Raw genomic sequence first — 27525 nt, forward strand, 5'->3', positions numbered from 1 at the left:
AATCTGATAATTCAAAACTAGTACTGGTACATACATCTTGGACTAAAATGTTAAATATTCAGCAGCAGCAATGGTGACAGGTCTTTTGGCGGGGGGAGTGTTGTTGTTTATTTTTTTTTGTTTTGAGGGTTTCTTAAGGTTCTGGGACATTGTGTATTTTCCTCACTAATATGGGAAAACAACTGCTGGAATATGAGGGGAAATCTGGTACATATTGTAAAATCAATAGACTTCCAAAACTATTTCCCTCCTTTCTGTAGATGCACTCAGGAACAGAATGGGAGTCTGTTTTATGTCTGCCTGCCTTTGCTGAAGTTCAGCAACAGATGACTCTGTCTGCATTAGGATAGGAGTCATGAAAGTAGATGGACCAGAGACTGCAAGGAGTTCAAAATGTGAGATTTCACTACTGTCTGCTGACATATGGTCACTACGTGGATGAGGAAGCTTAGAAATTATTTAGAAAGTTCCTTTTTTCCAGACTGTAACAGTTCCAAGGGAAGCAGCACTTTGACCCTCACTTAGTGAGTGAAGGAAGAGCTGTGTTGCACGGCACTCAGTGCTTCCTTAGGGAGCTGCACCATCCCAGCCAATCTGTCTATCAATTTTACTTCTCCTGGACTAAGAGTACTGGGGGAAGCTCATCCTACCTTATTGCCTTAAACAACAGAACTTCTTTATATGACTGAGGAGAAAGACTTGATAAAAAACCCCAAAGCAAACCTAAAACCTGTATAAAGTTAATGTGATTGTAAACAAATGTAACGCTAGGAAAAGTGGAGCCATAACCTTGTGTATTAGTCTTGAAGGAACGGTGTGAATGCCTCACTGTGCTTTTGTCAAACCCCTCTTTTGCCCTGCCCCTCCCTCTGCCTCTGAGGACCTTTCCCCTGCTGGTCCCAGAGGCTGCCACAGGAGCCCTCCCCTCACACCTCCCTGGCAGCAAACGTTCTCTTGGAGCACTGCTTGGATTCATGGGCGTTCCAAAACAGACTTGTTTCTTTGCTAAGTTGTCTGTCAAACATTTGCTTACCTCAGTGATGTCTTAGATCCTTAACTTGTTATAATTTATGATCTCTTTTTCCTATTCCTATGCATGTCTTTTTTAAACTTCACATATTGACATGACTAATAAATAAATAAACGAATAATGTCTTATAAATAAAGCTTATTTACAAATCTAAAAAAGTTTTATGTATTAATTCTCTCTTATTTCCAACCTTAAATCTTTTTTACAACTAAAGTTTAAAGCTTTAGATCTTAGTTTAAAAATAAAACCCAAGATTTCTGTTTTAATTAATTCTCTTGAAACTAAAAGTACCTAGATACGTGTTAATTCAAAAGTTTATCTAAAAATTTTAGAAATTTTTCTTAGAATGTTAAGAAAATCCAAGTTAAACAATAAAATGTAAATCACAAAATTACTTTGTAACATAAAGTTTATACCCTTAATATTGTAGTTTTTAAATTAAATATATAAGTATATATATTAAAATATTTATTTGAATATTTATTTAAAAATAAAACCTACCAAAAAATACTGTTCTTTCCAATATACATAAAGGAAATTTTAGCTTTAATTAAATCTTACAGTTTAAATAATGGTCCTAAAAAAAGTCCTGATTTATATCTATAAATAATTTCATTAATAATTTAAGACATGTAAACTAAAATTTATTGCAATTTAGTCTGAAGAAAAACTGAAAGACTAGTAAAAAAGCAAAAGTACCAGTTTGCAAAAGCAATCTTTTCTCTTGTTCTGCTCAGCCAGAGCTGCTTCTGTAAAGTTTATTGCCTTTATTTTGTTGATGAGGATTAAACTTTTATGGAACTTAAATATTCTCAGTTCTGTTCAGGTTTTGCAGAGTGGTGTCCACTAGGGGGCAGCACAGCTTGCAGTGTGTGGAGGTGCTCAGTAAAGGGTTGTGTACCCCAAAGGGCAGCACTGCCCAAGGTGTGGAGGGGCTCAGTAAAGGGTTGTGTACCCCAAAGGGCAGCACTGCCCAAGGTGTGGAGGGGCTCAATAACGGGTTGTGTACCCCAAAGGGCAGCACTGCCCAAGGTGCAGGGGTCCAGTTCTGGGTTGTGTCCACAAGGGGGCAGCACTGCTCAGTGGGTTGTGGGTGCAGTACCTGGTTATTTCCACCAGGGGGCAGCGTTATCTGGCTCGTCAGGGTGTGCTCTACCGGGTTGTGTCCACCAGGCGGCAGCACTACCTGGGGAGGGTGGGGGGGGAGGGCCGGTTTGGAAACGACAGTACCTGGTTGTCTCCTCCAGGGGAAAGAACTGCCTGGGGGGTGTAGGGCTGCAGTATAGGGTTGTGTCCACCAAAGGGCAGCCTTGCCCAGAGGTGCACGGTACCGGTTTGTCTCCACCTGGGGTTAGCACTTCCCTGAAGCTGGGGGAGCAGTACTGGGTTGTGTGCACCAATGGGCACTAGTGCCCAGGGGGTGGAGACGCAGCACTGTTTTTTTTTCCAGCGGGGGCAGCACTCCCTGGGTGGGTAGGGTGCAATTCCAGGTTGTGTCCACCAGGGGGCAGCACTGCCTTGGGGGTGCACTACCGGGTTGTGTGCACCAGAGGGCAGCACTGCCTATGGGGTTGTGGGTGTAGTACCTGGTTATTTCCACCAGAGGGTAGCACTGCCATGGGGGTGGGGGGGCTGCAGTAGTCGGTTGTGTCCACCTGGGGGCAGCACTGCCCATGCAGGGAGGGGGTAGAAAATCCGGGTTGGGTCCAGTGGGGTTCAGCACTACCTGAGGGAGGCTGAGGAGCTTGCTGTACCGGTTTGTGTCCACCAGAGGGCAGCCCTGACCTAGGGATGGGGACACCGTACCGGATATTGTTCACAAGGGGGCAGCAGCGCTCTCATGGTAGGGGCGCAATATCGGGTTGTGTCCCCCAGGGGTAAGCACTGCCCGGGGGGACGCAGTACTGTGCTGTGTTCACCAGAGGGCACCACTGCTGGGGAAGGGTTGAGGGGGGGTGCTGTTGTACCATATTGTGTCCACCAGAGGGCAGAATGGTCGGAAGAAATCTTGTCCGGCCAGCAGGAGATCTCAGCTTATTACTCACAGAGTCTTCATGGAGGCGTAGGTGAACCTCTTTACATCCAACATGCAACTTTATTGCATTCAAGTATACATTTTTATATGGTTTATTACAAGCACACAGTTGGTTATTAAGCACTCTCCACATATTACTTGTTACTTATTGACTGGTTTCACGCGCTTTGAGTGTGTAGGATGACTGGGCTGTTCTGGGCAGGGCAGTTATGTTTTGTTTTTTGCCCTTCAATGTAATTTTTCATTTGAAGTGTTAATTGTTCAACTTGATTTTTTAATTTTTCTATGAGAGTAATAAAGGATTTAACTAATTTTGTTTCTTCAGGCTCAGGTTGTTCGACTTCTTCAACCACATCAACATCTTCTTCAGGAAGCGGTGTTAGGTCTGGACAAGTGGGAGAGGCAGGCAGAGGGAGAGAAGGGTGTAACTCTGCAGTACCTGGTTGTGTCCAGCACTGCCCGGGCAGTGGGGGGCTGAGGTACCAGGTTGTGCTGTGCTTTTTCACTACAAATACTCTCAAAATTAAAAGCAGAGATGCCTCGTGTGTGACTTCAAAGCAGTGGAAAAGGCAGCACAGAAATGCTTCTTCTTCCATGGCAATCTCTCCTGTGAGCTCTTTCAGAGCCTGGAAGGTCTCCACTGTGAAACTGCTGAACAAATGTAAATAGCTGTAATGAGCACAGCCCCGAGAAATCACAGTCCCACTGATGGAAAAGTGAGATTATCCAAGCAACAAGATCAGCTGGAGTGTTTCCAGAACAGCACCTTTGTTCTGAACCTCAGCTCAGGAGTGCTCCTCATGCACTACAAGAGTCCTTCCATCTGTTTTGACCTTTTGTATAGCACAGGCCACACAACAGGTAAATGTGATCATGTTCTTAAACTCAATTTTCTTTTGAAGTGTCTAAACTTGATCTAACTACTCATCAGTGGAGAATTTTATGTTGTTTCAATGTTAATTATCTTCCCTGATTAAAAACAAACCCTTTCCAAGGTTCAAGTACCTCTGTTTTCCACCACTAACTGCTCATTACCCTTGTCTAAATTAAAAACCCTCTGTTAACCCCATTTTCCCAGCACAGATTTGTCTGAGTCTGCAGTCCATCTCACCTCTCAGCAGTCTAAATTCCTTGAAATTCAGCAGAACCTTCTTTACAATTTCCAGCACTTGTTGTCCGTCTCTAATCCCTGTCCAGCTGCCAGTGCTCTCCATGAACTGTTGACAAAGTAAATTACACATTATCAGTGCATAACGACTGATTAATTGGTGAATGAAAAAGAATGACGAAGCTGATTGGGACCTGGCAGAACTGCATTGTTGGTGTCTGTAAACCAAGAATTTCTATGTATTTTATTTCAAATTTATCTTGTTGAAACTAAAGTTGTCATATTTAGAATAGATTTTTCTCTCCATGTGAAAGCAGCATGCTGCACAACTTCTAGCCACATTTGCACTGAAAAAACCCCAAACTGTTCAGCCTGGGCTCACATACAGCTACTCCTGGCATGATACCAACATTCAACAATAATGGAATTCAGAAAATGACCAATTATGAAAATGCTTTCACTCCAAGAACTGATACTTCACTGAGGAAGTTATGCACACCTTCAAAAAAAAATTTCATTAATCAAGTTGTATTTCTGTTTTTATTGATATAAATTTTAAAAATACAGTAATTTCATGACTATAAGGCACACCGGACTATGAGGCACACATTTTTTTGCAGCGAGGATCCGCGCCGCGCGCAACAAAGTAACGAATTAGTAACTGAATCACACGGTCGTGGGGTTTACTGGCAGGGTGCTCAATTGCAAACATTTTTCACAGATTGGCGTAGCCTTTAAACACAGCCCCAGGCGCCCTCCCCGTGCCGTGCGCCTCGGCCTCCCGCCCACCCCGGAGCCGGCTGGCGAGGCGCAGGCTTGGGGCGGCTGTGGCTTGTAGGGGTTCGGGGCCAGAGTCTCCCTCCCTCCCCACGCAGCTCGTGCTGGCCGCAACCACCCACTCTCGCAGCCCCCTCACGGCTCGCACTTCCAGGTTGGCAAATTTCGCAACTTTGTTCATTATATAAGACTATAAGGCGCACTTCCAGGTTCGGACCAAAATTTTAGTCAAAAGGGTGCACCTTATAGTCATGAAATTACTGTAATTCCGGCCAATATTTACACATTTGATCCAATTGCTCTTCAAATCCTTGTGTTAATAAGGAACAGGCTCTTACAGTAATGGTCAGAAGTTCTTACAATGCAGCACTGTGCTTTTGGGAAGGATTCAGTGTCTGTCCAACATTTAACCAGCATTCCCAAATCCAGGAGACTCTTCCTGTACTGTGGTATTTCCGCACTTCCCCCTGAAGGCAGCAGAATTTTCAGAAAAAGAACTGCTTCCCATGTACTGAAATCACTCAGCAATGTGTAAAAGAACATTTTGGAAATGTGGCAAATTGAATCCCTGATTGGAAAAATGGAAGAGAGATTTTATAATAAGAGTTTCATTAAAGTCACAACATCATTTTTCAGTTTTCTGAGAATGCTGCTGCCTTCAGGGGGAGGTGGGGAAATACCACAGTATTAGTATTTAGCTATAAGTAAAAAACAGCTTTTTTACTGATTTGTTTGAAAGACGAGTTGGTGGTTTGTTTCTTTTTAGTGTATTAATTTCACGATTATAAGCCGCACCATTTTGATTAAAATTTTGCTCCCAAACCAGAAATGCGGCTTACACTCAGGAGTAGCTTATATATGAACAAATTTAGGAAATTTCCCAACCCAGAAGTCCGAACCAGCAGCAGCCCCGAGCTGAACCAGAGCCCAACCGGCCCCGGGGCATGCAGCAGAAGCACTGGCTGGGCAAGCCCCTCTCGCTCCTCTCGGTGACACCGGCCAGCACACTGCTCCCCTGCCTCCCAGCGGCAGCAGCGAGCTGGGCCGGGGCCGCTCCCTGGCGGCCGCCCTGAGCAGGGCTGAACCAGTAAACCCCGTGATCCCGCGATTCTGTTACTAATTGGCAACTTTGTGAAAGTTGGACAGGGATCCTCGCTGCGAACGAAAGTGCAACTTACTGTCCGGTGCGGCTTATTTATGGACAAAGAACGAAATGTTGCCGACACCCGGACCTGCGGCTTATAATCAGGTGCGGCTTCTAAATGTGAAATTACTGTACATGGAGATTTTTTTACAAGAGAGAGACTTCCTGTGGCTGTGATGTGACAGTGATTAGCTGCTCGGAAATCTGATCACTATGCAAAAACCTTTTTTTCAGATTAAGAGTCTTTGTGACAATTATTATTAAGGACTATATTAACTTATGAGGCACACTTTAAAGATTAGAACCGTTTAAGCAAAAGCTTATTCTACTTACTCTGTTTTTCAGAATAGAGCTTTATTTTTCTTCTTCTTCTTTTTTTCTTCTTCCCTGAGGAACAGTAGGGGTTTTCATACTATTTAAACTCAGGGCATTACAGCAATTTTAACTTCTGCTCTCTTCAACACTAATGCCTTTGCTCATATTTACAGTCAGAACAGTTATATTCACTCCATAGTATCTTTATGTGTTATAGGGAAACAAGAGGTTTTTTTCTATAGCATAAAAAAGGAGAAATTTCATTTTGTGACATTTCTCTTTTCCTAATTTTGGGATTTGACTTTTTTTTGTTTGACCTTGGTGTTTTTAAATTTTTTTTGTGCATATCATCTTGGTTTTCTTTTTTACTTAGGAGAGAGAACAAAGTATCTGCAAAGTTTTGTTGTGGGCATTGCAAGAACTACTACTTTATGGTTTTGTGATCTCTTCCAGACTGAGGTTGGGAGTTATTTTATGATACAGAGTTTTTTAAGGCCGCACTGGGCTGGGCTAGGATTGTAAGGGGTCAACCAGAAAGCAGTGATGAATTCCTTGGCTGCACCCTGGGGTGAATTTGTGATGTTGAATTGTATCCCCATTAGTCTCTGTAGCCCAGAAATCAGTTTTGTACCTTTAAGGGTGGATTAGAGATTGAGGGGGGGAAGGAGAAGCAGTGGAATGTCTGAGGGAGTTGTTTCAAAAAAAAAGAGATAGCAGTTCCATGGCTTCATTTCCTGGACTGTGTCCCTGTGGTTGGACAGCAGGAGAGAGCTCTCCTCTGCTTTTAGTCAATTTTTGACTGACTGAAGCAGAGAAGTTCCCCGGACAGTTTACTCCTTTTTTTTCCCCTGGAATTATTTGAAGCTGCTCTGGACTGGGAACCCAGGGGAGCACCAGGAGCTTGGAGCTGTGGCCAGCAGGGCCTGGGCTGGGCAGTGGCATTTTCCAGAGTGGGAGGGACTGAGAACAGACTGAGCCGAGCTACCCCCACAGGAGAGAGACTTCCTGAATTTGTCATCACCTCAGAGCGGTGAGAGGTTTAATTTTTGGTACTAGGGTTATTTTTTTTGCTGGGTAGTGCTTTGCCTGTTGAATAAATAGCGGTTTTCTCACTTCTCTCTGAGGAAATTTCTTCACGAACCAGTTGGGGAAGGGGCTGCTTGGATTTCCTTCCTGGGGAGGCCCTTTGGATGTTTTCTCCCAAATTTGCCCTAAACCAGGACATTAACATATCAGTAGTAACTGTCTTAAGAAATTGAGATCATATTTTCTTAGACTTTTATGCATAGATGACATTAAAACAAAAAGAAGTAAAAAAGAAAGTAGTAAAGAGATGATCTAACTGGTTCTGGCTTATCTCTACTACAAAATATCAGCAAATTGTAGTTAAATGAACAGATTTTAACAGAAGTTAGCACCATGCAAACTTCATATTCCTCATCTCTGTATCAAAAGAATTGCATCTTATCATTCAAACGTATTTTAACAGAACTTAAAACTAATTTCACTGAAATTTAACACTACTTGGAGGTACAAGTACACCTAAGAGGGACACCTGGGAGAACTTCAAGTTGCCATTACTGAATTGATTTTAATAGCACTTATCAGAACTTAATATAATAGACCTTAGATGGAATAACACTTAAATTTAACTCTGCTTAGTCTAATACTTAACAGAAATTAAAAGTACTTAACCTTAACAGAATCTTAATTCATTTTGAGTCTCTCATTACAAAAATTATTGAAAATTTGTCAAGTAAACAACTGGGTTGAGAGAGTAGCAACATGAATTTTCCGTAGGAATTAAGCTGCTGCAGCTTTTTTAAGAATGCTTGTATGATAGATTTGAGCTTGGCCTAATAAAAGTAGTGGGATATAAATATTGAAGGCTAAAACAATGAGTTTTACACAAGTAACTTGCTGAGGTTAGTGGGTGTGTAAGACTGATCCTTGCGTACAAACAGAAAGTTAAGGGTTCATTTTATTCCAAAGAGAGAACTGCTGTTTCCTGTATTTGTGGTTCTTCCACATGGCAAGGAAGAATAATGACACGATTTGAAGGGTCTCAGTTGAAGGAAAACACACCTTTCTCATGATTTTTGGTGTCACACTAGGCGGGAAATCACGGTTTTCCATTAATTTCACGTTTACATGAATGGAGAATGCCTTTTCGATGCTGATCTCTGGATTTGAATAGAGGGAAAGCTCAGTTTTACTGCTCTTGAGTGTCTCAGTCCGGCCGATTGGCCGCACCACACCCACAGTGCTCCCCCGTGTCCAACTCTGATCTCATCGCGCCCCCGTCACGCGCGGGGCATTTTCCCATCGGCTCGTTCGGGCCCCTCGGGGCAAATCGCCCCGCCCCTGGCCCCATGGTCACAAAAACCAAGCCTTCTCCTCTACTACATTGCGGGCTGGCGCTTGGCAGCATCTTCATCTCTTTTCCCGACTTGGAGCGAGCGCTTCTCTGTCCCGGTGCCCTCAGGCCGGGCCGGGCAGGGGCGGCTCCCGGAGGTCGGAGCGGCTCCAGCCCAGGTACGAGCCGCGCTCGGCTGTGCCCCAGCCCGGGGCTCGCTGCGGCCGGAGGGGCCGCGCTGAGGGGAACGGGGCGGTTCTGGCGAGTTCCTCGGGCCGGGGTCCCCCGTGTCCCCCTGGGCTGAGATGGCGGAGGGAGGGAGCGGCTGCCCGCGGTCTCCTCCTCGCCGCGGATCCCTGGGGACTGCTGGAGTCAGTGAGTCGGGGGTCTCTGAATTTTCCCGAGAGAAATCAGAGAGCAGGGACCGAATTAAAACTTTTGGATAGTTTGGACTTCGATAAGCTACTTACACATAAAGTTTAAATTTTCGGATAAGTAAATAAATAAGTTTTTAAATTAATTTAATGCTTTTATTGAGTAAAAGGTTTTAAAGTTAAAGAAGTACTACGAGATTTAGAGAAGGTTAAAAAGTAAATTCTAGTGTCTTCTGTGTGTCCTGGTTTGAAAGACGGGTGTTTGCCAAGAAAGGCAGGAGTCACTCCCTGAGACGGAGAGTGCAAATCCCCTTTCCTCCAGTTTATTGCTGTTTCGAATTTAAGGGGTTTTCGGCTAAAGATATAGGGTTAGGGATAATAGTTCTTTACTGGTGTAAATATGTGTGTGTGTATATATATGTATTTAACAAGGCACTCAAAACCACAAAAACTATAAAATTAACAACAAACAGAACAGGAACCAGTCATTGAGGACGGACACCTTTCCCGTGTGCTGTAATTGCGATCCCAGCCAGCAGGCAGCTCCTGGGTGATCCCCATGCGGAGATCGCTCGTGGCTGCAGCAGCGCTGCGGTGCTGCCGCTGGGCTCAGACGGGGAGCGGATGGCGGGAGCAGACGCTGCTCACGGATCTCGGGGCAGGGTCGGTCCCGGTGCTCCAACAGGATCCGTGGGGGTGGAGGTGGGACGGTGTGCGGGGTCCCTCAGCCGAGGAAAGCAGCTCCTGGTGTCGATGTGTCAGAGCTCCTTTCCCCCCACCGTTTTCCGAGATGAACAAACGGAAGGGCAGAACCAATCCCCACTTTACCGTTTGCCTGCCCCTGGTGTCGCAGTGTTCCCCTCGCCCCTTGCTGCGAGAGAGAGCCAAGATAAAGGGCCAGGAAGTTTTCCCCTCCCCTATCGCTAGCCATTTTAACATGGCAATGGGAAAAAATTCCAGACAGAGGGAGGACAGGGCAAAAGAAAAAAACAACCCGCTCTAAACTGTGGAAGCTTCAGGAATATAGTTTGAAACATAATAAAACTATAGTAAAAATGTTGGTCACATTTTTCAAATACAACAAAATAGACAATATACGAAGCTTATATATAACATGACGTATTAAAGAACTTTAAAAAGGAGTGGTGGTCCGAGTTTGTGTCTTAGCTTTATAAAAAAATTCTATATAAAAACATACATTAGAAAAACTAGTACTTTTGCCACTGCTTTTACAATTGCTATTGGCATTTACTTTTGCTTTACTTTATCCACCACCATCATAAACACCCAAAAAAAGATAAAAGCTGCCACAGCAACATCAACTGCCCCGACCTTAACAAGAGCAGTTTCTGCTTCTATTTAAAACTCTATACCAAAACTTAGCATGAACTTTAATGCCAGTAACTTTGCTTTCAACACTGATGTGCCATTGTAATAAACAGCTTTACTACAACTATTAGCTGCTTGATCATTTTAAAAGATAGCCCAACACAGTTAATGCCTAAATCATCAAAAAGAGCCAGCAGCGATGGCTCATCCCAGTTCCCTTCCTGTGCCTCGGTGTTCTGCAGGGCTGGGACCCACCAGGACCTGTCATCATGTCCCTTCCAATGGGCCATCCCCGTGGGTGTGCAGCTGTTCCCGAGGCCGATCTCCAAAAGGCTTTTTCAGCACTCCTGAAGTGGCTGGAGCAAGGGGCTGTTTGTTCCAAGCACAGAGATGCCAGCTGTGAGCTGGAGCAGAGTGAATTCTGCTCCATCCATGGGCCTGTGAAGAAGCTCCTGCATCTCCAGGAGGGACCAGCAGCCGGGCTGGCACACTTGCCAGGGGCACAAGAAGCCACTTGTCATAAGCAGGGGGACACCACTTGTGAGCGTGCAGTGAGGGAACATGTGGAGAGTGGAATCAGCAGCAGTGAAGGCAGTGTGAGGGAGCCCCTGGGTCCCCAGGGCACATCAGCAAGCGGCCATGGACACAGGAGCATCCTCAGAAGATTTCCGGGTGAGTGCAGGGCTGTGCCTGTGGCCTCTAGGGAGGGGACAGTGTCAGCTGGCAAGGACAGGGCTGGCAGGTGTGTGGCTGTTTCCCGATGTGTGCAAGAGGCCTCGTGCTCCGCTCGGCCCCATCCGTGGCTGGAAGCGGCAGCCGCAGCTGCCCCCAAGGCTGTGCAGCTCTCCTGCTGCAGCCTGTCCCCAGCGCGGTGTCCCTGGCTGTCCCCACAGCTGTGTCCCTGCCTGTGTCCAGGCTCTTGGCTCTCTGGCTGCCAGCTGAGGGAGGAGCAAACAGGCTGAGAGCTCCCTCCTGTGCTCCCCGGGCACTGGGGGAGCAGCTTCGAGGGCCGCCTGTGCTTCTGGCAGCCAGCAGCTCTTTCCTGCTCCAGGCAAGTGGTTCAGATCCCATCCCGTGCTCACCTTGGTGCTGATCCTGTTCCTGTCGGTGCTGCTGGCGCTGGCGGTGGCCTTGGCTGTGCAGTCAGGTAAGGGAGGGGCAGCAGCCTGGGCCCAGCCCCTCGGGGCACAGCGGGGTCCCTGCTCCCTGCACAGGGCAATCCTCAGACCTTCTCCTCTTCCCCTGCAGCACCACAGGTTCCAGTTCCACCTGCGACTCCGCTCTTGGTTCTGGGCTGTCCCCCTGGCTGGGTTGGATACAATGGATTCTGCTACTACTTCTCAAGGGATCAGGGCACCTGGGAGCAGGGTCAGGAGCGGTGCTCTGAGTTTGGGGCCTCCCTGGCCATTCTGAAGGATGAGGAAATGGTGAGTGAGGGGCTGCGGGCGTTGGGGTGGCTGAGGGGAGCCTGGGGTGCTCCTGGGCCGGGCTCGGTGCTGCTGGGGCTGGGGCTGCAGCCCTGTGCCGGGGCCTTGCAGGGAAGGAGCCCCGGGGCCGTGTCCCCCCGAGGGGCCGGGGCAGCTCCCACTGCTCTCTCCTTGGCAGGATTTGTTCTTCCGCCTCCGCGGGAACGTCGATTACTGGGTCGGGCTGCGCAGATGGGGCGAGCACCTGCAGTGGGGGGACGGCAGCAGCTTCAGCTCCTCGTGAGTGCCGGGGAGCCGGGCAGGGCATGGGGGGACAGGGGCACAACGTGTTCCCCTGGGAACCAGCGCTGTCTCTGCTCCTCCTTGCAGGGTTCCTGTCCTTGGCAATTCCGAGTGTGTGTGCCTGGCTGACGATAAATTCAGGAGTGAGAGCTGCTCGAATCCGCAGCCGTATCTGTGCAGCAAGGCCCGAGCTCCCCTGTAACAGGGGCTGGAGAAAGGAGCTTCTCCACGCTGGGCAGTCCCAGCTTCACCTCTGAGCCCGGCACAGGGCTGTCCTTTCTCAGCTGCACCCTGTGCCTTGCACTTGCTCTCAGGGTCACCTCAGTGCCTGTTCATCCCCACTGCCAGCGCTGGGCTGGCTGTTCAGAGGAAAAGTCTCTGCAATCCATCCTGCCAGCCATGCTAGCTGGAGTGAGGGGATTGGCCTCATTGCACAACAAGCTGGAATGGGAAATCCAAATCACTCCGGACTCTTGGAAATCATGGCCAAGTGGCCTGAAGGTGGTGAGACTTTTGGACTGTCCTTGGAAGGGGAAGAAGAACAGTTGAAACGTGCTGAGGAGGAATCCCACTTTTGGCATCAGGCACCTGATTGTGAAGAATGGTTTGTCTGTCTGTCTGTCTGTGTGTCTGTCTGTCTGTGTGTCTGTCTTTCTGTTGCAAAGAATCTGACTGTTCTGCTGTAGGAGGACTCCCAGGCTGGATCAAGACAAGGATTTGTCTCTCTGAGGCAGAAGCAGTGATGTGACGTGACTGTAACCCCCATCCCTCTGTGCACAGTGTGGGGAGGTGGGAGGGAGGGAATCAGGGATAATGGGTACCCCAGGAAGGAAAGAAGAGTGTGGGGAAGGTGCATTTTTAGGATTTGGTGTACTTCTCATTCCCTTGCACTGATTTGCTCGATAATAAATGCAATTAATTTCCTCTTCCCAGGCTTGTTATGCCCATGATGGGTGAGAGATCTGTCACTGCCTTTATTGAGACCCTCGAGCATTTCCTGATGTGTTCTGTTCCCTGCCCAGGGGAGGAGCAGAGGGACAGAGCGGTTTTGCTGGCACCGGGCACCCGGCCAGGCCCAGCCCATCCCAACCATCCCTGCCATAAATCACTCCTGTTCCACAATTACCCGGTCCCACGGCGGGTCTGGCTTCACGGGCAGGTGCCTCGAGTGAGAGGAGGCAGCTGGTGCCAGGGGGTGAAATGTCTTTGCTGCGAGCTGGCAGGGAGAGGAGGAGGAGAAAGTGGTGCAAAGTAAAGGGAGAGAAAGAGGGATAAGGCTGGAGCGGTGCAAAGGGGCGGGGATGGGCATGGGGCAGGCGGGCATTTTCCTCTCCAGGTCTGTGGGAGGAAAGGAAGAACTGTCAAATCCATGTAGGAAAAGAGGGGAGAAATAGCAGGTGCTGGATATGGCCGACAATTGGGATTCATTTGTGTGCCTGCAGTGCCAAGGCCGGCACAGTCCGAGCCCCGCCGGACGCCGCCCCCGCCAGCGCTGCGCTGTGTCTTGCCCTGCCCTGCCCTGGCTCAGCTGCCCAGAGCCCCCAGAAGCTGCTGTTCCTCAAAAACTTCTCCGGTGGTGGGAGCTTTTCCGTAGTGGTTCCTTCTAGGAAAGGAGCAACATCGTCATCGCTCTACCACCGAACTCCGACTTGCTCCGTGGTCAAAACTCCCAAAAGCCGCTCGGGCCCTCACACTGCTCGTTTGTAGCGGCTCCATCCGCCATCTCGGTGAGGGCCGGGCCGGAGCGCTTCTCTGTCTCGGTGCCTTCAGGCCGGGCCGGGCAGTGACGGCCCCCGGAGCTCGGAGCGGCTCCAGCCCAGGTAGGAGCCGCGCTCGGCTGTGCCCCAGCCCGGGGCTCGCTGCGGCCGGAGGGGCCGCGCTGAGGGGAACGGGGCGGTTCTGGCGCGTTCCTTGGTCCGGGGTCCCCCGTGTCCCCCTGGGCTGAGATGGCGGAGGGAGGGAGTGGCTGCCCGCGGTCTCCTCCTCGCCGCGGATCCCTGGGGACGGGCTGGTGCCCCACCAGCGATGGCTCATCCCGGTTCCCTTCCTGTGCCTCGGTGTCCCACAGGGCCAGGACCCGCCAGGACCTGTCATCATGTCCCTTCCAATGGGCCATCCCTGTGGGTGTGCAGCTGTTCCCGAGGCCAAGCGGGTGAACCTCTCTGGTATGGTGGGCGTTGGTCCAAATATAACTACGGGGAGGCCTGGCAGATTTACTGCATCACACTGCCTCAGACCCGCCAAGGCAAGCGCTACGTGCTCACCATGGTGGAAGCCAACACCAGATGGTTGGAGACCTACCCTGTGGCTCATGCCACTGCTCGGAACACCATCCTGGGCCTTGAGAAACAGGTCCTTTGGAGGCATGGCACCCCTGAGAGAATTGAGTCAGACAGTGGGACTCATTTCAAAACCAGCCTTACAAGCACCTGGGCTAGAGAACACGGCATTGAGTGGGTGTTACCATATCCCCTACCATGCACCAGCAGCTGGGAAAGTTGAACCATGCAATGCCCTGCTTAAAACCACCTTACAGGCCCTTGGTGGGGGGACTTTCATGAACTGGGGAGATGAATCTACCAAGGCCACATGGTCAGTGAGCACTCAAGGTTACACTAACTGAGCAGGCCCTGACAGTCTGAGTCCATGGGACCAACAGATGGAGATAAGGTTCCAGTGGTACACATGAGAGGTTTGCTAGGAAAACTGTTTGGGTGAATTCTGCTTCCAGCAAAGACAATACCGTCCAAGGGGTTGTCTTTGCTGGGGGACCTAAGACTTTTCTGAGGACCCAGCCTGAAAACCTTTCTAGATACGCCCTCTCTTGGTGAGGGGGCACTGCCAGTACTCTTAAGTATTCTTAGAGATGCAACAAGTGAAAGAAGAGAACAGAAGTAGACTAGTCACCACAGGCACAGTAATTGATATTTTACTGTTCCTCTTTTCCTTTTAAAATAGATGTAGACAACAGGAACTTTTTAACTCTGTGGTTTGGGGAAAGAGTCTTTTTTTTTCCCTTCTTTGGAAGAGACATGCAAGTCCTGAGGCACTGGACCAGTGCTCAATCGCTGCATTTTATTGACATTTTACAATTGAAGAAGGTGCTGATAAGTTGACAAGGAAGACACAACTCAGGAGCTCGCTGGGCAGCAGCCTCCGAACTCTTTGGGTGATGCAAAGGGCAGTGGGGTATGAAGACTGTTGTCCAGTGTGAGATTGATCCATAATAACATGCTCAATGATATCAAAGTCACTTCTTGTAAGCCACTTGTTATTTCCCAAAGTGCAGGAGCTGCAGTGTGTGACAAAGCCGGGCAGAATGATGAAGAATATTCCTGTCAGATTTCTCTTTTCTTCCTGTGCCACCAAGAGCAACCCATCGTTGTTATGGGTTTTGTTCCTCTGTGATTGTGTTGGTTTAGAGAGAAAACGGTACCCAGGAGCATGAATTATTGAATCTGCATTGCCCTCCTCATAGGTGTGAGGTCTGAGTCTTGTGCTGTTTGTGAGCCAATGACATTTCTGGCAGTCGGCCTTGGAAGCTGGAAGGGTTTGGAGTTAACAACTGGAGACTGAGCTCCCTCTGCAGTCAGGAGAGGGGGAGAGCCCTTCCTGCAGGAGCTCTCTGCAGGGAAGCTTTTCCCAAGTCGGGTTTTCTCTCGGAACAGCTCAAGTCCTGTCTCTTCAGGACCAGAGCACGCAGTGCCCCACAGTGTTTTTCTGGGATATTTTTTCTCTTTACCTTATATTTACATATATCTATGTGCACAAACAACAGGAGGGGAATGCTGGAGCAGCTGTCTTTCCATCACAATCATCAGCCTCATTTTACAGAACCAAGCAAGGGAGATGGGAACAGCTCCTGCTGCCTGCACAGCAGATGAACTCTCTTTGTGATAAAGTCTTTTAACAACTTTCTAGCCAATAGCATGATATTAAAAATTGAAAAGCATTTGCCCAGGCAAGTTAATAAAGCCACACGTACGTCTTGCTTTCTTGTAATAGCTTCAAACAATGGATAAACATTCATAATTAGCTTACATTTTTTCTATTGTCTTGCTGAACATATTTTCCTGAGGCTGTCTTTACACAACTCACAGCCCTGCTGTTTCTTGTCCTTGCACCTTCAGCATTGTTGCATTTCTCCATCTTGAAATTTGCTTTCACACAGGTTTTGGAGATTTCTGTACCTTTTCTGTTGCCCACAGTGCCCCGCAGTGTTTTGACTGAGGCAGGAGCGCTGGAAGAGATCCTGGGAACACTGGGAGGGCACTGGGAGCACAGGGAATGCTAGGAGGGAACTGGGAGGGCGACTGGAAGCAGCGGCAGTGAAGAAGAAGGAGCACTGGGAGGGGGATGAGGAGCACTGGGAAGGTGCAGTGCTCCCAGTTCCTTGGCAGTGCTCTCCCCATCCGTGCCGGTTGCTTGGCAGGCAGAGGGAACTGGGAGGGAACTGGGAGGAACTGCCAGCACTGGGCGGCGTGCAGCAGAAATGGGGTGAGCAGAGAGGAGGGAGAAGTGACCCCAGTCACTCCACAGTGCGACTCCACCCCCTTCTCCCCTCCCCCACCAAAAAAAAAGTAAAGAAAGGGGGGTTTACGGAAAGAAAAGGGATTTAAAATTAAGGAGCAAAACTTCTTTTCGGTAATCGTGTTTGAACTGGAGAGGATCTCCCTTCCCCTACAATTGGAATGGTCTCAATTGAAAGGAAACACACCTTTTCATGATTTTTGGTGTCACACTAGGCGGGAAATCACGGTTTTCCATTAATTTCATGTTTAAATGGAAGGAGAATGCCTTTATGGTGCAGTTCTATGGGTTTGAATTGAGGGAAAGCTCAATTTTACAGCTCCTGAGGGAGGGAGGGAGGGAGGGAGGAGGGAGGGAGGGAGGGAGGGAGGGAGGGGAGGGAGGGGAGGGAGGGAGGGAAGGGAGGGAGGGAGTGCGTGCGTGCGTCCCTCCGCTATGACCTAATCCCCCCACCCCCCTCACGCGCGGGGCGTTCCCATTGGCTCGTTCGGTCACGTGGGCTTATCGCCCCGCCCCTGGCTGCATGGGTTACAAATACCAAACCCACTCTCCCCCCCCGGGTAGTATATTGTGGGCTGGCACCGTGCAGCATGTCAGTCACTTTTTCCCAGCTTTGGGCGAGCGCTTCTCTGTCCCGGTGTCTCCGGGCCGGGCAGTGACGGCTCCAGCCCAGGTAGGAGCCGTCGCTCGGCTGTGCCCCAGCCCGGGCTCGCTGCGGCCGGAGGGGCCGCGCTGAGGGGAACGGGGCGGTTCTGGCGAGTTCCTCGGGCCGGGGTCCCCCGTGTCCCCCTGGGCTGAGATGGCGGAGGGAGGGAGCGGCTGCCGCGGTCTCCTCCTCGCCGCGGATCCCTGGGGACTGCTGGAGTCCGTGAGTCGGGGGTCTCTGAATTTCCCCGAGAGAAATCAGAGTGCAGGGATCGAATTAAAACTTCTGATTTGTTTGAACTTCGTTAAGCTACTGGTACATAAACTTTAAGTTTTCGGATAAGTAAGTAAGTTTTTAAATGAGTTTTAAGTGCTTTTAGTGAGTAAAAGGTTGAAAGTTAAAGTAGCAGTGCGAGTTTTAGTGAAGGTTTAAAATGTAACTAGAGTTTTCTGTGTTGTCCTGGTTTGAAAGACGGGTATTTGCCGAGAAAGGCAGGAGTCCCTCCCTGCAACGGAGAGTGCAAATCCCCCTTTCCTCCAGATTATTACTATTTGAAATTAAGGGGCTTTCGGCTAAGCTATAGGGTTAAGAATACTAGTTGGAGCTCCCGCACAGCAGGGTGATCCACGCGGAGATCGCTGGTGGCTGCAGCAGCGCTGCGGTGCTGCCGCTGGGCTCAGACGGGAGCGGATGCGGGAGCAGACGCTGCTCACGGATCTCGGGCAGTGTCGGTCCCGGTGCTCCAACAGGATCCGTGGGGGTGGAAGGGTATGCGGGGTCCCCCAGCCGAGGAAAGCAGCTCCTGGTGTCGGTGTGGCAGAGCTGCCATTCCACCCACTGTTTACCGAGATGAACGAGCGGAAGGGCAAAACCGCCCCCCTGGTGTCGCAGTGTTCCCCTGCCCGCGCTGCGAGAGAGAACAAAGATAAAGGGACAGGGAGTTTTCCCCTCCCCTATCGCTAGCCATTTTAACATGACAATGGGAAAAAATTCCAGACAGAGGGACGACAGGGGAAAAGAAAAGTAAAAAACAACTGCCCGCTACACTGTGGAAGCATCAGGAATATAGTTTGAAACATAATAAAACTGTAAAAATGTTGGTCACATACAACAAAATAGACAATATACAAAGCTTATATGTAACCTGACGTGTTAAAGAACTTTAATAAAGAGTGGTGGTCCGAGTTTGTGTCTTAACTTGATAAAAAAATTCTATGTAAAAACATACATTAGAAAAAACTAGTACAGTAATTTCAGGAATACAAGCCGCACCTTTTTGACTTAGATTTTGCTCTCAAACCGGAAATGCGGCCAATATTCAGGAGCGGCTAATATGTGAATAATTTTCTGACATTTACAACTCCAGAAGTGCCAGCCAGGGTGCCGAGCCGAGCGCCTGCCAGTAAAATCCAGGATTTCGCGATTGTTACAAATTGGATACTGTGTTGCGCGGCAGGTGGGGCCAACTCAGCGCTGGCAGTGTTGGGGGATGGAGGGAGGGAGGGAGGCAGGGGTGTTCCCTACTTCAGGCGAGAGAGAGGCAGGGGGCTCTGTACTGACATCCCCACAGCTCGGGGAGGAGGTGGGGGGGCTCCGTCCCCGCTCTCCACCGCGGCACCGGGAGCAGGGGGCACTTCGTGCTCGCCCGCCGCCGCTGCGCCGGGACCAGGGCGCCCGCCGTGGGAGCGGGGCGTGCTCCGTGCTCACCCGCCGCGCCGGGAGCAGGCCACTCTCTCCATACCTTGGCCAGGGGCCACGGCGGGTGCGGGGCGCTCTCTCCGTGCCCAGCCGGCGCTGCGGCGGGAGCGGGCCGCTCTCTCCGTGCCCGGCCGGGGCCGCGGCGGGAGCGGGGCTGGGGCCAGCAAACCAAGAGCGGCGGCCATCCCCGAGCGGCACCACCGAGCTGAGCCACCTGCCCCCCTCAGCAGCCCCTAGCGGGCCGAGCCTGCACAGCCTTAGCTGAGCCAGTAACCCCGCCATGCCGCGGTTTGGTTACTATTTGGCAACTTTGTTGCATGCGGATCCTCGCTGCGAACGACAGAGCGGCTTTATATCAGGTGTGGCTTATTTATGGACAAAAACCGAAACATTTGCCAACACCCAGAGATGCGCCTTATACTCAGTGCGGCTTGTATTCGTGAATTTACTGTAGTTTTGACGCTGCTTTTACCATTGCTTTTGCCATTTACTTTTCTTTACTTTACCCACCACCATCATCAACACCCAAAATAAGATAAAAGCTGCCACAGCACATCAACTGCCCGACATTAAGCAGAGCAGCTTCTGCTTCTACTTCAAACTCTGTACCAAAACTGAGCATGAACTTTAATGCCAGTAATTTGCTTTCAAGACTGATGTGTCTTTACAAAAAACAGCTTTATAACACTATTAGCTGCTTGATCGTTTAAGAAGATAACCCAACAAAGTTAGTGCCTAATGCATCAAAAGAGCCAGCAGCGATGGCTCATCCCAGTTCCCTTCCTGTGCCTCGGTGTCCTGCAGGACTGGGACCCACCAGGACCTGTCATCATGTCCCTTCCAATGGGCCATCCCCGTGGGAGTGCAGCTGTTCCCGAGGCCGATCTCCAAAAGGCTTTTTCAGCACTCCTGAAGTGGCCGGAGCAAGGGGCTGTTTGTTCCAAGCACAGAGACTCTGGCTGTGAGCTGGAGCAGAGTGAATTCTGCTCCATCCATGGGCCTGTGAAGGAGCTCCTGCATCTCCAGGAGGGACCAGCAGCCGGGCTGGCACACTTGCCAGGGGCACAAGAAGCCACTTGTCATAAGCAGGGGGACACCACTTGTGAGCGTGCAGTGAGGGAACATGTGGAGAGTGGAATCAGCAGCAGTGAAGGCAGTGTGAGGGAGTCCGTGTGTCCCTGGTGCACATCAGCAAGCGGCCATGGACACAGGAGCATCCTCAGAAGATTGCCGGGTGAGTGCAGGGCTGTGCCTGTGGCCTCTAGGGAGGGGACAGTGTCAGCTGGCAAGGACAGGGCTGGCAGGTGTGTGGCTGTTTCCCGATGTGTGCAAGAGGCCTCGTGCTCCGCTCGGCCCCATCCGTGGCTGGAAGCGGCAGCCGCAGCTGCCCCCAAGGCTGTGCAGCTCTCCTGCTGCAGCCTGTCCCCAGCGCAGTGTCCCTGGCTGTCCCCACAGCTGTGTCCCTGCCTGTGTCCAGGCTCTTGGCTCTCTGGCTGCCAGCTGAGGGAGGAGCAAACAGGCTGAGAGCTCCCTCCTGGCTCCCCGGGCACTGTGGGAGCAGCTTCGAGGGCCGCCTGTGCTTCTGGCAGCCAGCAGCTCTTTCCTGCCTCCAGGCAGTGGTTCAGATCCATCCCGTGCACATCTTGGTGCTGATCCTGCTCCTGTCGCTGCTGCTGGCGCTGGCGGTGGCCTTGGCTGTGCAGTCAGGTAAGGGAGGGGCAGCAGCCTGGGCCCAGCCCCTCGGGGCAGAGCGGGGTCCCTGCTCCCTGCACAGGGCAATCCTCAGACCTTCTCCTCTTCCCCTGCAGCACCACAGGTTCCAGCTCCACCTGCGACTCCGCTCTTGGTTCTGGGCTGTGCCCCTGGCTGGGTTGGATACAATGGATTCTGCTACCACTTCTCAAGGGATCAGGGCACCTGGGAGCAGGGTCAGGAGCGGTGCTCCGAGCTCGGGGCCTCCCTGGCCATTGTGAAGGATGAGGAAATGGTGAGTGAGGGGCTGCGGGCGCTGTGGGGTGGCTGAGGGGAGCCTGGGGGTGCTCCTGGGCCGGGCTCGGTGCTGCTGGGGCTGGGGCTGCAGCCCTGTGCCGGGGCCTTGCAGGGAAGGAGCCCCGGGGCCGTGTCCCCCCGAGGGGCCGGGGCAGCTCCCACTGCTCTCTCCTTGGCAGGATTTGTTCTTCCGCCTCCGTGGGAACGTCGATTACTGGGTCGGGCTGCGCAGATGGGGCGAGCACCTGCAGTGGGGGGACGGCAGCAGCTTCAGCTCCTCGTGAGTGCCGGGGAGCCGGGCAGGGCATGGGGGGACAGGGGCACAACGTGTTCCCCTGGGAACCAGCGCTGTCTCTGCTCCTCCTTGCAGTGTTCCTGTCCTTGGCAATTCCGAGTGTGTGTGCCTGGTTGACCATAAATTCAGGAGTGAGAGCTGCTGGAATCCGCAGCCGTATCTGTGCAGCAAGGCCCGAGCTCCCCTGTAACAGGGGCTGGAGAAAGGAGCTTCTCCACACTGGGCAGTCCCCGCTTCACCTGTGAGCCCGGCACAGGGCTGTCCTTTCTCAGCTGCACCCTGTGCCTTGCACTTGCTCTCAGGGTCACCTCAGTGCCTGTTCATCCCCACTGCCAGCGCTGGGTTGGCTGTTCAAAGGAAAAGTCTCTGCAATCCATCCTGCCAGCCATGCTAGCTGGAGTGAGGGGATTGGCCTCATTGCACAACAAGCTGGAATGGGAAATCCAAATCACCCTGGGTTCTTGGAAATGATCACCAAGTGGCCTGAAGGTGGTGCAACTTTTGGACTGTCCTTGGAAGGGGAAGAAGAACTGCTGAAACGTGCTGAGGAGGAATCCCACTTTGGAATCAGGCACCTGAGTGTGAGAATGGTCTGTCTGTTTATCTGTCTGTGTTTCTGTCTGTCTGTCTGTTGCAAAGTATCTGACTGTTCTGCTGTAGGAGGACTCCTAGGCTGGATCAGGATGAGGATTTGTCTCTCTGAGGGAGAAGCAGTGATGTGACGTGACTTTAACCCCCATCCCTCTGTGCACAGTGTGGGGAGGTGGGAGGGAGGGATTGTGGGATAACGGGAACACCAGGATGGAGAGAAGTGTGTGGGGAAGATGCATCTTTAGGATTTGGTGTACTTCTCATTCCCTTGCTCTGAGTTGCTTGATAATAAATGCAATTAATTTATTCTGCCCGGGCCTGTTATGCCCATGATGGGTGAGAGGTCTGTCACTGCCTTTATTGAGACCCTCGAGCCTTTCCTGATGTGTTCTGTTCCCTGCCCAGGGTGAGGAGCAGAGGGACAGAGCGGTTTTGCTGGCACCGGGCACCTGGCCAGGGCCCAGCCCAACCCAACCATCCCTGCATAATTCACTCCTATCCCACCATTACCCGGTCCCACGGCGGGTCCGGCTTCACGGGCAGGTGCCTCGAGTGAGAGGAGGCAGCTGGTGCCAGTGGGTGAAATGTCTTTGCTGCGAGCTGGCAGGGAGAGGAGGAGGAGAAAGTGGTGCAAAGTAAAGGGAGAGAAAGAGGGACAAGGCTGGAGCGGTGGAAATGGGCAGGGATGGGCATGGGGCAGGCGGGGCATTTTCCTCTCAGGTCTGTGGGAGGAAAGGAAGAACTGTCAAATCCATGCAGGAAAAGAGGGGAGAAATAGCAGGTGCTGGATATGGCCGACAATTGGGATTCATTTCTGTGCCTGCAGTGCCAAGGCCGGCAGAGTCCGAGCCCCGCCGGATGCTGCCCCCGGCAGCGCTGCACTGTGTCTTGCCCTGCCCTGCCCTGGCTCAGCTGCCCAGAGCCCCTTGGCACTGACAGAGCTGCACCGAGGGACAACAGGGTGCTGCTGCAATGGCATCGAGAGAATCAAAGAAACAGAATAAAAAGCTGCACTGCCGGCTCTCCTCTGCCCGCTGTCACTGATAGAGCAGGGCCAAGCCACCGTCGGAGCGGCGGTGCTGGTTAAAAAGAGTCACGGGAAAGGCCGGGAACTGGGAAGGGAATAAAATAGAGAGAATGGTGTAAGATAAAATAATCTATGAACCCCACCAGGAATGACCATCCACTGCTGTCACTACAAGAGGTGTGCTGAGGGACAGCCGGGTTGCCAAACTGGAAATGGTGTGACTTGCCTTTTCCTTTCTTAATAACCATCAGTGGTGTTTTCAAGGCCAGTGGGTACACTCAGAGATGTCCAGAATCATCATTACAGTGGGAAAATCTGGGGTTAGAATCAGCTGTGACAAACATGAGAAAGATCACAAGAGCAGAAATATAACATGTATGTATATAATTTAAAAGTTTTAATTTCATGTATCGTGTTGGTATGGAAAAAACTCGGGGTGGATAATGTTTGGGGTAGTTTTTCCCTTTCCTGTCTGTGGAATTTTTTCCCTTTGACATGCTAAGAAGCACTGATGGCTAGTGACAGGGGAAAGGAAGGGAACACCGTGAGATCAGAAGCAGCTAAAGGAGGCTGGGAGGCAATTGATTGCTCACTCGTTCGCTCTTGGAGTCGGAGGAGGAAGGCCACTGCTGCTACTCCCACCCCCCTCCCCTTAATTCCAATGCCAGGAGCTGCCTCTCCTGTTGTTGGACCTGCACTGCTGCCCTGCTTGGACGCCTTCTTGCTTCAGCTTGCTGTCTCCAAGCATCCTGTGTGAGCACGGTGACCGACGCTGTGAGCAAAGTCTCTCCTCCATCCCTTTGCCATCTGGGACACTGCCACCATCACCCCCAGCTCCCCTGCAGCTGCTGGGACCTGCCCCTGTCCACACCGGTAACTGCAGCACAGGGAAGGGTGCCTGTGGCCAAGAAGGACTGGAGCTGGGTTACTGTTCTGCTTTTTGGTAATTGTTAGTTGTTGTTGTTTTGTTTGTCTTGTTAGATAAACTGGTAAAGAACTGTTATTCCCATCCCCATATCTTTGCCTGAGAGCCCCTTAATTTTAAAATTACACTAATTCAGAGGAAGGGATTTACTTTTTCTATTTTGAGGGAAGGTCCTGCTTTTTTTATTCACTAGTCAGGGTTCTTCCAGTGATCCAGAGATGCACAAATTAATTTGGCCCTTTCCTTTTACAAACCTCCCTTCGAGTCATCTGTTTACATCCTTACCAAAACCCAGGCAAAAGCCTCAGTAACCACATTTTCTGGGCCTTGTTTGCAAGACATCCTGGCTTACTGCCTCAAATAAAATAATTTCTTGATATGGTTAATTGAGGAGAAAGATTTAAAAGACAATAGCAATAAATTGTTTTTAAGCATTGTGAAAAATCAGTCCCAAAATCACAGACTAACTCTTAAGGAGCCTTGCTGTGATTCAGTTTCTGATGTCAGAAAAGTTCATGCGGTGCAAGCACCTGCCAAGAAATTGTGGCTGTCAGAATTGTTTTCCTTTATTTCTTCAACTGATGTTTAGCAGGTAGTGGGAACACTCCCAAATGTGGGCTAAAAGCTGTCCTCCTGCTGTTTAACATGATGGTGGTAAGACCCTCTCAGAGAATAATAATCTCATAATTCAAAACTTATACTGGTACATACATCTTGGGCTAAAATGTTAAATATTCAGCAGCAGCAATGGTGACAGGTCTTTTGGTGGGGGGGTTGTTGTTGTTTATTTTTTTTGTTTTAGGGTTTCTTGAGGTTCTGAGACATTGTGTATTTCCCTCACTAGTATGGGAAAACAACTGCTGGAATATGAGGGGAAATCTAGTACATATTGTAAAATCAATAGACTTCCAAAACTATTTTCCTCCTTTCTGTAGATGCATTCAGGAATAGAATGGGAGTCTGTTTTATGTCTGCCTGCCTTTGCTGAAGTTCAGCAACAGATGGCTCTGTCTGCACTAGGATAGGAGTGATGAAAGTAGATGGACCAGAGACTACAAGGAGTTCAAAATGTGGGATTTCACTACCGTCTGCTGACATATGGTCACTACGTGGATGAGGAAGCTTAGAAATTATTTAGAAAGTTCATTTTTTCCAGACTGTAACAGTTCCAAGGGAAGCAGCACTTCAACCCTCACTTAGTGAGTGAAGGAAGAGCTGTGTTGCACGGCACTCACTGCTTCCTTAGGGAGCTGCACCATCCCAGCCAATCTGTCTATCAATTTTACTTCTCCTGGACTAAGAGTACTGGGGAAAGCTCATCCTACCTTATTGCCTTAAACAATAGAACTTCTTTATATGGCTGAGGAGAAAGACTTTATAAAAAGCCCCAAAGCAAACCTAAAACCTGTATAAAGTTAATGTGGTGGTAAACAAATGTAACGCTAGGAAAAATGGAGCCATAACCATGTGTATTAGTCTTGAAGGAACTGTGTGAATGCCTCACTGTGCTTTTGTCAAACCCCTCTTTTGCCCTGCCCCTCCCTCTGCCTCTGAGGATCTTCCCTCTGCTGGTCCTGGGGGCTGCCACAGGAGCCCTTCCCTCGCACCTCCCTGGCAGCAAACGTTCCCTTGGAGCACCGCTTGGATTCATGGACGTTCACAAAACAGACTTGTTTCTTTGCTAAGTTACCTGTCAAACCTCTTGCTTACCTCAGTGATGTCTTATATCCTTAACTTGTTAAAATTTATGATCTCTTTTTCCTATTCCTATATCTTTTTTAAACTTCACATATTGACATGACTAATAAATAAATAAACGAATAATATCTTATAAATAAAGCTTATTTACAAATCTAAAAAAGTTTTATGTATTAATTATCTCTTATTTCCAACCTTAAATCTTTTTTACAACTAAAGTTTAAAGCTTTAGATCTTAGTTTAAAAATAAAACCCAATATTTCTATTTTAATTAATTCTCTTGAAACTAAAAGTACCTAAATATGTGTTAATTCAAAAGTTTATCTAAAAATTTTAGAAATTTTTCTTAGAATGTTAAGAAAACCCAAGTTAAACAATAAAATGTAAATCACAAAATTACTTTGTAACATGAAGTTTATACCCTTAATATATATACCCTTAAGTATATATATTTAAATATTTATTTGAATATATATAAATAATAAATAATAAATAATAAAACCTACAAAGAAATACTGTTCTTTCCAATATACATAAAGGAAATTTTAGCTTTAATTAAATCTTACAGTTAAAATAATGGTCCTAAAAATAATCCTGATTTATATCTATAAATAATTTCATTAATAATTCAAGACATGTAAACTAAAATTTATTACAATTTAGTCTGAAGAAAAACTGAAATACTAGTAAAAAAGCAAAAGTACCAGTTTGCAAAAGCAATCTTTTCTCTTGATCTGCCCTGCCAGAGCTGCTTCTGTAAAGTTTATTACCTTTATTTTGTTGATGAAGATTAAACTTTTAGGAAATTACATATTCTCAGTTCTGTTCAGGTTTTGCAGAGTGGTGTTCACTAGGGGGCAGCACAGCCCGTGGTGTCGAGGGCTCAGTAAAGGGTTGTGTACCCCAAAGGGCAGCACTGCCCAAGGTGTGGAGGGGCTCAGTAAAGGGTTGTGTACCCCAAAGGGCAGCACTGCCCAAGGTGTGGGGGTCTGGTTCTGGGTTGTGTCCGCCAGGGGGCAGCAGTGCCCAGTGGGTTGTGCAGTACCTTGTTATTTCCAGGGGCAGCATTATCTGGGTGGTGACGTGGCTGCAGTAGTCAGTTGTGTCCACCTGGCAGAAGCACTGCCCATGCAGGGAGGGGGCTGAAAATCCGAGTCGGGTCCACTAGGGTTCAGCACTACCTGAGGGAGGCTGAGGAGGTCGCTGTACCGGTTTGTGTCCACCAGAGGGCAGCCCTGACCTAGGGGTGGGGACGCCGTACCGGGTATTGCTCACAAGGAGGGCAGCAGTGCTCTCATGGTAGGGGCACAATATCGGGTTGTGTCCCCCAGGGGTAAGCGCTGCCCAGAGGGACGAAGTACCATGTTGTGTCCACCAGAGGGCACCACTGTGGGTATCGGACTGACGCGGGGGGGGGAAGGGTTGGGGGCGGTGGGTGGTGGTGCAGGCTGCAGTACCACATTGTGTCCACCAGAGGGCAGAACGGTCCAGAGAAATCTTGTCCGCACAGCAGGAGATCTCAGCCGAGTATTCAGAGTCCTCGTGGAGGCGCAGGTGAATCCCTGACATTCAACATCCAACTTTATTGCATTCAAGCATATGTTTTTATATGGTTTGTTACAACGATCACGTGAATCTAGCAAGCATACAGTTGGTTATTAAGCATTGTCCACATATTACTTGTTACTTATTGACTTGTTTCACGCGCTTTTACGGCATCTTCCCCACCCCTTGGCTCAAGCAGTCTAGCATTGAAGGTGCTGTTGGCTCTGATCGTAACATTTGCTGTAGCTGTTGAACTGAGTGTGTAGATGACTGGGCTATTCTGGGCAGGCAGTTATGTTTTGTTTCTGCCCTTCGATGTAATTTTCCATTTGATATGTTAATTGTTCAACTTGATTTTTTAATTTTTCTACTGGAGTAATAAAGGATTTAACTAATTTTGTTTC

The 27525-nt window shown here is 49.5% G+C and overlaps 2 protein-coding genes across 2 annotated transcripts; both read left to right on the forward strand.

Annotated features, from left to right (window-relative positions):
- Nucleotides 1–8759: 8759 nt before the first annotated feature.
- On the forward strand, nt 8760–13104 carry LOC116999335 (early activation antigen CD69-like). Its single transcript, XM_033065940.1, has 6 exons — nt 8760–8944; nt 10711–11140; nt 11520–11615; nt 11717–11895; nt 12074–12174; nt 12265–13104. The coding sequence occupies exons 2-6, from the start codon at nt 10738–10740 to the stop codon at nt 12377–12379; spliced, it is 894 nt and encodes a 297-aa protein (XP_032921831.1). The 5' UTR covers nt 8760–8944; nt 10711–10737; the 3' UTR covers nt 12380–13104.
- Nucleotides 13105–20252: 7148 nt separating this feature from the next.
- Nucleotides 20253–21423, forward strand: LOC122149417 (C-type lectin domain family 2 member H-like). The gene is made up of 4 exons (XM_042779526.1): nt 20253–20285; nt 20665–20758; nt 20860–21038; nt 21220–21423. Exons 1-4 carry the CDS (start codon nt 20253–20255, stop codon nt 21322–21324), a joined length of 411 nt encoding a protein of 136 aa, XP_042635460.1. The 3' UTR covers nt 21325–21423.
- Nucleotides 21424–27525: the final 6102 nt, after the last annotated feature.

This window comes from Catharus ustulatus, chromosome 8, assembly GCF_009819885.2.
Source record: "Catharus ustulatus isolate bCatUst1 chromosome 8, bCatUst1.pri.v2, whole genome shotgun sequence".
NCBI lineage: Eukaryota > Metazoa > Chordata > Aves > Passeriformes > Turdidae > Catharus > Catharus ustulatus.

Coding starts and splice junctions, on each gene's coding strand:
- LOC122149417 (XM_042779526.1), top strand. CDS start 20,253: ATGGACACAGGAGCATCCTCAGAAGATTGCCGG. Junction 20,286..20,664: donor CATCCTCAGAAGATTGCCGG/GTGAGTGCAGGG, acceptor TCCTGCCTCCAG/GCAGTGGTTCAGATCCATCC. Junction 21,039..21,219: donor TTGTGAAGGATGAGGAAATG/GTGAGTGAGGGG, acceptor TCTCCTTGGCAG/GATTTGTTCTTCCGCCTCCG.
- LOC116999335 (XM_033065940.1), top strand. CDS start 10,738: ATGTCCCTTCCAATGGGCCATCCCCGTGGGTGTGCAGCTGTTCCCGAG. Junction 11,141..11,519: donor CATCCTCAGAAGATTTCCGG/GTGAGTGCAGGG, acceptor TTCCTGCTCCAG/GCAAGTGGTTCAGATCCCAT. Junction 11,616..11,716: donor GGCCTTGGCTGTGCAGTCAG/GTAAGGGAGGGG, acceptor CTTCCCCTGCAG/CACCACAGGTTCCAGTTCCA.